This window comes from Symsagittifera roscoffensis, chromosome 3 (assembly GCF_963678635.1).
Source record: "Symsagittifera roscoffensis chromosome 3, txSymRosc1.1, whole genome shotgun sequence".
Lineage (NCBI taxonomy): Eukaryota > Metazoa > Xenacoelomorpha > Acoela > Convolutidae > Symsagittifera > Symsagittifera roscoffensis.
Genome location: NC_087064.1, coordinates 51,979,719 through 51,990,678, shown reverse-complemented (window position 1 = coordinate 51,990,678; position 10,960 = coordinate 51,979,719). Strand labels below are relative to the sequence as shown.

General features: G+C 35.1%; 1 protein-coding gene across 1 annotated transcript; it reads left to right on the top strand.

Moving 5' to 3' along the window:
• Positions 1–122: 122 nt before the first annotated feature.
• LOC134841164 (uncharacterized) lies at positions 123–1,336 on the top strand. Its single transcript, XM_063856967.1, has one exon. It carries the CDS (start codon positions 172–174, stop codon positions 1,261–1,263), a length of 1,092 nt encoding a protein of 363 aa, XP_063713037.1. The 5' UTR covers positions 123–171; the 3' UTR covers positions 1,264–1,336.
• Positions 1,337–10,960: the final 9,624 nt, after the last annotated feature.

Sequence of the window (10,960 nt, the reverse complement as noted above, 5' to 3'; positions counted from 1 at the left end):
TTGGGTATTTAATGGGTCGAGTTCCCGAGGGTAAATTCATAAAACACCTACCGCCTAAATCTGTTCCTGTCGTACCAATAAGCTGTTTTTTTTTTGCTTTTCTTCTGGTCTCTATCGAAATCACTTCTGTGAAAACATTGCAATTGATTTTTTAGATTTTTTCAGAGCTGCATGAATAAGTGCATTGCAGTTTTGGAGCTGGGATTGAGATGGCCTCTAGCAGTCAAATCGACCTCTATAACTCAAGTTGCATATAGGTCAAGACAACATCAGCAGTTTAACCATAACTTTCTCAAAACTGGAAAATCTGCATTTGATAGCCGGTTGACCGATATAAATGAGTCAAATATAGACTTTCTCCGTAAAGAGTATGAATTGTTTACGCAGAATAACTCAAAAGTCCTGCGTGAATCATTGCAAACTGAGCGAAAAGAGCATTCTTGGAATGAAATCCGTTGCGGAGCTGTCGGTATAAAATTGGGAAGCTACCCGATGTTTTACAAAGACGGCAGTCGAACTCTAGCTACATTAGTACAACTGCTTGACACTGAAGTTGTAGATGTAACGCCTACAGATTTGAAATCAGTCTTCTTCTACCATCGAAAAAAGTTGGCCTCCGATCAGAATTATTTCACAGTTACTGTTGGATGCCGAAATATTTCACCCGAATGGTTGTCCGAAAATCAGATGCGAGTTTTCAGAAAACATGGAATCACATGTAAAGAAAAACTGACAGGTTTTATATGCACAGAAAATTCGGTTTTGCAACCTGGCACGGTTATAAAAGCAGATCATTTTGTACCTGGTCAGTTAATAAATATTTGGGGACGTTCACTTGACCGAGGGTTCCAAGGGCCGATGAAGCGATGGAACTTCAGAGGAATGCCGGCAACTCACGGAACAACCAAATCACATCGTGCTCATGGTGCTTTAGCATCGACAGGACAAGCTAGGGTGCTACCGGGACGCAGAATGGCGGGTCAAATGGGCGATAAACTTATTTTCAAACCTTCCACTAAGATTTTAAGAATCAACACGAAATATAATGTTTTGTTTGTGCAGGGTTTGTTGCCGGGATTAGATGGAAATTTCCTCTCTCTGAGAGACTCGAAGTATGGAAAATTGTTTGCTAAAACGGGCGTGACGTCACTTCCGTTTCCGACTAGTTTCAGCTCTGACAGCAAAGAAGAAATTGAAGATTTTTACGCAGATGATATTTGGAATTTTGCAGATGGTGCAATAAAATACGAAACTAAAGACTAAAACATAAAACTGATCAAATGTCTTCAAATGTCTTTAAAACTGAGTGAAAATAAGAATTCCTTCCAGTCATTTATCGAATTATACAAAAGACAGTTTCTATAGCTTGCTTGAAGTTGGGAAATTTCAAGTAGCTGTAAGTTAACCTAAAACTGTGATGACGAATAAACATGATTACTAGAAAATTTAGAGCTGGCTAAGTTTCGATCAAGGAGACAGCACTGGTTCGGCATGATGACGTTTGATATGCTAGTCCTCTAGCGCTCAGAAATTAAGCATAGGTGTGTCAGAAAAAAACAAGGATCTGTGATTTTTACAAGTGAGCTGAATCGTCTAAAAAATCAGGGTGTATGACTTTTTTCCCCTGCGAAGAACATAGATCACAGAATTCGTCAACTAAGTCTAACTTATCAATCTCTAGCTGCTACGTTTATCGGCTAAGGCGAACGTCGGTAGCTCGAGTCCTCCCTGAGGGTTTTTGGAAGTTCGGAATTTTCTGCTTGATAACTTTCAATAGTTGGGCAATCGTTTATCAGCTTAATTTTCACTGAATGAGTTTTTCTTTGTATTGTTCCAAACATTGAAAATGGGGAAGAGTTTTATCTTCGGGTGATTTAGATTATAAGAAGTAGATTTTCCTCCTGAAGTTCTAGTTTTAGAAGCTTGATATAACGCTTCCTTGGCAGTAACGTTTTTTCTAAATCAAAAAAATTTCATCAAAAAAATACGTTTTTTCTGAATTATTATTTTTAGCGTGTCATTCGTTTTCGACGATTTGAAGATTGTTAACGTTCAATTTTGATTTTTGGCTTTTGTTTTCTTTTAAAGCTCAGTTCGTTTTTTTGTCAAAACGAAAGAAAAGTCCTAGTCTCGAACAGCATAAGGGCAAAGATCACGAACAATGTGCATGTTTTCTAATTTCGAAAGTGGATTTAATTTTAAATTTATTGAATAATAAAAATACCTATTGATCCAGTTTTCTGGATTTACGTTTTGTCAAAATGTTTAAAATAAATAGTTCTTGAAACTTGAAGAGCTTCGGGGATATCCTTTATTTAAGTTTCCGTAAAAATGGGTTTTTTTCGAAAAGCTGTCGGTATTCCGCATCCTTGCATTCATTGGTACTTTTCAAGCTGTCAATTTTTTTAATATTGCCGTTTTTGATAGTCATGTTTGAAATTTTCTTCACATGATTTAACTTTTTGAATCGCATCTGTAACTCCTGAATTAATTAAGTTCCTCAATTTCTCACCATGACGTCTCGAAGTCTCATCTACTGCAGCAAAAGTTGGACAATACTTTCATCTTATTTTATCCGTTTTTTTGCCTATCAATTCCAAGCAGATTCCAAGAAAATAAAAAACATTTGAACAAACTAGTTGGCTTGAAAGCTTTCGGGTTTTTGCCTGCTTTTTTTGAGATGCCAGCTTGGGCAAATCAATCAGGAAAATTCTTGATAACTGAAATAGACCAAATAATATTGAAAATTAGAGGTGAAGTTTCGTTTGGGCCTGAAAAATGTTTTAAAAAAAACTGTTTTTTGGCTATTGCAATCGGCTACTAGACTTTTTACCGTACAGAACTTTGTACCGAATCTCTAATTTTACGATCTCTATTTTGAGAGGGTTGCACGTTTTACAGATCTAGCTTGACAGCTGTTCTAGAGCTACTGAAAGGTTACTAAGTCGAAAGCTGAAAAAAAGTTGATTATAAATATATTGTTTCGTCGGTTTTAACGCTTTTAATTCATTTTTTGGGCTCAATTGTCGGTTGCTTAAGTCTGTAACTTTTTAGGTACTATTCTTCTTTGTCAAGTGTTCAAATGTAGTTTATGGTTTTCTGGTTTTTATACCCGACAAAACTTGATGTAGAGAATTTTTTTAAAACTTTCTGGAAATTTTTCTTCGAGTTTTCTGATTACACTTTCGAGCGTAAGTGTATTAGTACGAACCTTCTTTTTCTAACCTATTTCGCAAATAAAATTTTCATGGAGAGTTTTGACTTATATGAAACTTTTACTAGCATTATCAGTAGCATTCACTAATGCGGGGCTTATTTCTTCTTTTTCTTATTGCACTCCATAAAGCATTTTATAGAGCATCCTATTAACTTTCTTAAATAAATTTTGTCGTGATCTCGCTAGTCTTTGCAAAGCGCAGCTAAGCCTCTGTGTTTAGTTTTTGTTCTACAATTGCGCGGAACTAGTTAAAGTTTTCTTTGGTTAAGTGTGTTTCATCTTCAGCAGCTTCAATTGAAATCGATTCAAGTTGATGGCATAGCGTATTGTATTCATGGCGAGATTTGCAAATTTTTGCAATTTTGTTTCGACTGCACTGTCAACGAAAAATTCAGCACGAGATTCAAAAAATTTTTTCTGACCTAAATTTGTGGAAAAAAAAAGAGTTTTAAACTGCATTTTTTTTGAAATTTTATTTTTCAATTTTCTCTTCCATTTAGATTTTACTTTATAGCAAAAAAAGGACAGGGCTTTTTCTTATCCCTAGTTTTTGCTGAAGGATATGCTAGTTGTCCTGTTACAAGATTTTAAGCAAAGTTTTTGAGTACCTTTTTTGTAGCAAAGTTGTTTTTGGATCTCGTTTTTGTACCTATTTTTTCAATCATTTCAATCTATTGGTTATGAAAAAAAACATGAACGAAGTACTTGTAGTCGGAATTTTTCTTATATTGTAGGTAACTGTTTTCTAACAGTTGCGAAAAAATTTCTCCGGTTTTTTGGTTAACGATTTCTTCAACAGAATTCATTCAAGGTTTTTTTTTTCGTCTTGATTTTTGGCATTTTGTTATAAATCGCAAGTGTGAGAAGCTCAGTTTCGCATCTGTCGTTATTCCTTTTATGTCAAGAGTGCTTGAAATTTATCAGCAACGCCGCTTTCAATGCTTCTTCTCTCCCCAACTTTTTTATATCTACAGAAAGTTCCAGACAAATTGCTAATTTCTGGTGCAGGGATATTAAAATTTCTTGGTAAGAAAGTTTTTCTGCTGACATACCTGAAAGTCATTAATTGTGATTTCAACTCTTAAAATGTCCAATACCAAAATAAAACTACCAAAATGATCCACACGCAATCAAAAGAGCTTCGCTCATCAAAATAACGTACTATGCAATAGAAACGGGAAGCAATAGAAACGGACTATGCCCAGACAGGACTGATAGCCTATAAAAGATCCTCTCCGAAATGCAGAAACCTCAATTATTAATAATTAACTATCTCAAAACGGATATTCTGGAAACTTGGCGTCCTATACCAAATTCACATTCTGTTAACAAAGATATTCGCAAGAGTGGCTTGTTATCAATTAATTAATTTAATGTAAAACTACTGGATAGCAAGCAGTTACCTCACCATCGCAGTGCAGTCCCTAATACTACTACTTAAGAAAATTTTTAGGTCCATGTTGTTTCAAAAATTGGAGGGTTATGGTTAATTGATTTCAAAAGCATCTCATGAGCATCGCATGAAGGAGTTTTTTTTGGGCATACATTTTTCTGGTGACTCGATTGTTAGGTATGATTGACTTTTCGAAGTCTACAAAGCATTTTTAAACAATCTAGCAATCGACGTAGCCTAGTCCGAAAGTCAGAAGTTTTCACATATAGCGGAAACTTACGAGTTATTTGTGAGAAATATTTACTGCAAAAGGTAGACTGATACCTCACTCGGAGTTTTTTTATTTCGAAAACTTGAACCAAAAAGTCTGGCGAGTTGACTGAACTTAAGTCGGAGTCATACCTCATTTTTATAACCTGACGTTTCAATTTATATGTAAATTCTCATAGAACAATAAAATATTTGAAATATTGTTTATTTTATTGTTCTAGGAAATGTATTGCATAGTTGTTTCAATTTTTGCACTAGAATGTTTCAAATTTTGCGCTAGTTTTTTTCAAATAATTTCAACTAGCAATCCCGCGATCTATTCTCCAGTTTAAGCTGATGTGGAAAAAAATGTTTTTATGCTTTCGTTGATTAAAAAACTAATTGATTGTGTTAGTTCATACGCGGCATCGTTGAGTGCTCATGCTGTATTAGAAGAAGGACCCAGGGTATTAATTTCATTGAAAGCAATAATTTCACATTTATATGATGTCAGAAAACGAAAAAAAGGAGAATTTGTAATGCTAGAGGGGCGGGGACAAGGTTAAAAGAACTAACTGCGAAAACAAGTTCGCAAGATTACTGAATTTAAAACTGAGCTTGTTTGCAATTCTCTATGGCTTGTCTACGATATCATGGAAATGCCGACCCAAATGGTACCCCCTTTTTACTATTTTAGGAGCCTAAACTTTTTCTGAAGATGCCTCGGCGCCAATATATACTAATTTTGAGGGGGAGCACGCGCCGAAAAAACGCTATTTCTTGGTCAAAATTGTTCAAAATTGCCTAAAAAAAGCCTTTTTAGCTATTGTTTTTCTACTACACAAAAAATTCAGTATATTTCAGTTTCCTTTTTGCAAAATCTATTGTATTACTATTTGAAATAATATTTGTAAACTAAATATTGCGCTAGTTTATACAAATAATGCATTAACATTTGAAAAAACTAGCGCAAAATTTGAAACATTCTAGTGCAAAAATTGAAACAACTCTGCAATACATTTCCTAGAACAATAAAATAAACAATATTTCAAATATTTTTTTTCAGTTGAAGTTTCACATGTGATTCATGCCAGATGAGCATCTTTTTACTTTTGATCTCGAAATGTATTAACACCTTGACACTGCGTATCTCGATTTATTCACAAAATTTCTCGATGCATTATTGTGCTATCTACCATAAAATGAACTTCATTCGAAAAAAAGATGGGATTTTGGTTTTTGTTTTACCTAATTTTTTGTATTTCTAGTACTTTCATCAATTTTTTCTACTACTTTCTTCTTTGTTTCCGGCTAGCTTGTCATAATATGTAAATAATTTAGTGAAAAAATACATGTTTCACATCCGATTTTTTTTCTTGAATGATTTTTTTGATCTCAAGAATTCTTGTAAATTTTCAGTTTTAAATTTTGAATCGTTTCTCTGAATGAAATAAGATTACCTTTGCCTTGTTGTTTCAAAAATTTATTTTTTTTACGTAAGCCCCGAATGGAATAAAAAATAACGTATTCATTCAAATTTATTCTTACTGCTGTTTCAAATTTTGTTCTAATCCTAAAATAGTCGTTAAAATGCTAAATTTTTAAGATGAGAATTCTACATACAAGTTAAAAGCTTAATAAATCAAAATAAAATCATTTGATTTCAGCTATCTCGTGTTTATTATTACTTTCAATTGTTTTGTCTATGTTTTGATAATAGTAAACCAAGTAATTTTCTGTTAATTGATAATTGGTTGCTGTGAAGCATTTTGGTTTGCAAACAAAGATTATTTCTTGAAGAAAAAAAACATATTTTCCTTATTTTTTATTCCCCTTTCTCAAGGCTATATTAATTACTCTACTTGTGCAGACGTCATTTGCTTGTCCACGCGTTGAAAAATTTGTGCACATGAATGCAAAAAGAAGTTCAGCGCAGCTTTGCTGAAGTTCGCAAAATTTTATTACAACGCGCAAATGGCAAAAGTTCAGTTAAGTATTGTGATTTATATGAATTTTCTTCCAATGTTTAAATTTTCAAAAGGTTGACGCATCAATGCAAATAGACTAGCGTTTTTCCACTAGAACTTATTCAAAAGCCGTTTTTTTTTTCATTTTAGCGCATTTTTTTATATGGCAAGTGTTGCGAAGCGGTGTTCAAGTTCCAATGTTTTTAAATTAGAAAACTCAGAAAATTTTCGAATACAAAAAATATTATGATTACAACAGCTGCAATCACAATAATTTGAAATTGTACCGAATGGACTCTAATTTGCACGGATTCTTTGCTTGCGCAATTTATTGATTTTCCGTGTGAGCGCTGCTAATTGGTATTACAAAGTTGTTTGTGCGCTGTTATATGGAATTAGGTTGAGATGAATGTTATTTTGCAAGACAAAACAATTCATCAAACAAAATGTTTGGTTCGTTTGTTTACGCTTGCGAGACAAATGCCTTGTATCGGGAAAAATGTTCTCCCTGTAAACAGCTTCCAGGCTATTTCCTAATCGGTCTCAATGTAACGATATTATCTTTGCAACCTAAGGTCTGGTTTTGAGAACCAGCTGGACTTTGTTCTTTTTGATTTGTATAAAACTGAAGGAAAAAATTCCAAGAAAGCAAAAAAATTGAATTGAAAAAGTAAACTGTCAGACTTTTATTTTTCTGGGAAAAATTTCTGGGCAAAAGTTTAAGCTGAAAAAACCTTGAAAAAAAGCACACGAGAAATCGAAACTCAGAGACGAGATAGACCTCATGCGAAATAGACAGGGCATTGAGACACCATGCGAGATAGGCAAGGCATTGAACCACCAACCACTATGAAGGTGTCCAATGCCATTCAAAAACTCGAACAAAATAAAGTTACAAGGGTCGACGACATACCTTCAGTACTGCTGAAGGATGGTGGCGAAGAAATTTCTAACAAGCTAACCGATCTCATGGGCAAATACTGGGTACAGGTTGAAATTCCCCAAGAGTGGAAAACAGCTGGAATAAAACCAGTAAACAAAAAAGGCGATAATGCGGTTTGTGGCAGCTACAGAGGAACATCTCTGTTGTAAAAGCCTTTGAAAGTCTCGAAGTGATACTTAAAAATTGACTTGAGCTTGCATGCATTCGAGAGGTAAGCAATGAAAAACCAGGCTGTTTTAAAACCAAACGAAGCTGCCGGATCCAGGTTTTCTCAATCCGCCAAACCTTAGAACAAAGAAGAGAACTTTATAAACGAAACAAATCCGATATTCGTTGACTTCAAAGCAGCGTTCGATAGTGTAGATAGAGAGAGTTTCTGGAAAGTTCGTCGCAACCTTGGTCTAACAGATAGTCTAATAAACCTTTTGAAGTCTATGTACATTGGAATTTATGGTCAAGTGAGGCAAGTGAGAGTCTACAATAGCATTTCAAGAAATTTTAGTACTATCAGTGGTGTCAGACAAGGGTAAATCTGCCACACTTGTTTTTTCGTCTGACAATCGTTTGAGCAATATCCAGAGCCCTGGAAGGGGAAAATCTGGGAATCGCACTAGACGATATGGTTGTTGGGGATCTGGAGTTTGCAGATGACATCTGCTTGTTCGACGTTAATCCGGAGGGCGCACAGAAGCTCTTTGATCGATTGGCTCGAAACGCAGCATGCGTTGGACTCAAAAAAATTTGACAAGATCAAATTCTGCTCTGACAGCCTTGTCTAGAATTTTACTGTCAACAACCAAGAAATAGAAGGTATAGAAGACTTTGTGTCTTTGGGAAGTAGAATCCAATTGAATGGCGATATATCAAAAGAGGTCAAAACCCGGGTTGGAATGGCAGCCGGAAAATTAAACAGTTTAAAGCACACTTGGAATTGTAGAAAAAGTCTCGAAAGCAATAAATCCAAAATCTACAATGCCTGTGTCAGAAATTTTCTGCTTTATGGATCCGAAATTTGGCCCATCGAAGAATCTGATATCAACCGAATGGAAGCTTTTGAAAGCAATTGCTTGCAAAAATTTCTCCACAATGGATACAACCTACCAACAGAAGACTTGAGAAGGGAAAGCAAAACTGGATAAAAACATAGCATTGACCATGCAATTCAGAAGGTTGAAATGACTCGATCATGGTCTTGGCTTGGAACCCTCGGAGATCCCAAATACTTACCTAGAATTTGAAAAAGGCGACGTCTGGTGACGACCCCCAGGTTGCAGCAAAAAAGCGTGGTTCAAAATAGTTCGTGGTGAAACTAAAACTCATCTGAAGCCGCCCAAAATTACGATCAAGACATGGGAGAGTGAGTGGTGTGAACGATGCAAAGACTTGGCACAAAAAAAGAAGCAGTGGAGAGCTTTGTGTCGGTATATCACTGTGGCGGGCGATGGGCACCATTACCTCAAATAGACTTACCTGGACCTGGGATGAGACAATTCACAGAGAAGACAAAACTTTGAAGGATTGCTGCAAAAACCACACAAAGACCACACAAAGAACAAAGAAACAGAGGGTAAAAGTGACGCACACCCACAAAGAAGGTAGATAGACGATTAAAATGATTAGCTAAAATACCTGCAAGTTTATAAAAATTTCCAATTTAAACTCTTTATTGCAACGAGAGTATTTCATCCTTATTTATTCATTTTAATTCTGATCGTAAAGAATTTTTTTAAAAATTGGAAAAAGACACCAGTACACCGAAAAGAAAGAACATTCTTCGACATGCTGTTGTCTACTGCTTAATATGGTAATAGTTTTTTTTTACGTGAACGCCAGTTGTGCAAAAACGCTGATGTTGTGGTTAATTCACAACCGTTCAGATCCTCCTTGGAATCATCAAACGTAGGTACTCAAAAAGTATGCGATGGGTATTGTGATTATAATTTTGAATTTTTACTCTGGAGGAAACGGGGAGGGTGACTTTACGCAGGGCAACACCACGTTTAGCTTTGGTTTGATAGAATATTCAGGTTTTCTAAAACCCGAGTAGGGTAAAGGAATAAATTGAAATCATCAAGTCGAAAATTGATTTAATGGTATTTTCCGGTAAAAGCGACAACTTTTCTTTCTTTTGACGAATAACTGTAAATTTATTGGAAAATGAGCAAAGTCTTAAGCGAGCCTGCAGTCGATATGAGCGTTTTATGCCAAAAGTAAAATTGAACAAGTATAAGTATGCAAATCGAAAGAGTTACATATCTGGGAATAACTTGGGCAAGCTCTAGATAGAAAATAGTTTTGGTTTTAACGACCTTAAAAAAGCAACGTTGGCAAAGCTTGCGATGTTTCCGGAGTGATCTTGAAAAATTTTGATAGACCTAGACTGCAAAAAGTAATCACCAAGCATTTTAAAAAAACGGCAATCAATTGGTGACTTAGGTTTCATTTTTGACCACCAAGCTGATAAATTTGAAAAACAGCAATTGTTAGATGACAACATCAGGGTAGGTTAGTATATTCATATCAAGATCTCTGAAACTGTTTACTGAGCAGTTTGAAGTATTTTCTGCATAGTTATGTTCCACAGGGATGGGATAAGCTCTGAAAACTTTTTTAAAATTAGAGAATTTGGATAATCATTGAAATAACCGTGAAAATGAGCATACTAGATTTGTCAGAACCACCAAAATAAATTACATTTTTCTTAGTGGTGTATAGAAAATTCAATATAACAGACGAGAGTTTGAAGTCGCCTACTTGTCGAATAAATAATCAAAAGTTATCTGCCTAATGCTTTTAATATGGCTAGCTTGACATCAATCAAACTTTTTCACTTCAATAGCTCCTAAACGAAAAGCAGTTCTGTATAAATTGTACAGAAACGCGAGAAAAGGATTGTATCTGGAAGCTTGGGATAATAATACCTCCTCAACTGAAAAGATTTGAAATGAAGGAAAGTGCAAGAATAATAAAGTTTTGATAATCTACTTCGAGAATAAACAGTAGCTGAAGAGCAAGACAGGATAAACAATAGCGGAGCACTTTTTCGAAAGGCAATGGGAACCTAACACATAGTTCAGCAGATCTTAACTGGCAAGAGGCAATGCAAAATTTATTAAGGAAAAAATAAACTGAGATTAGTCACGACAAAAAACCTGTAATTATTGGGTGGCGAGAAACTACTGGAGTTAAAG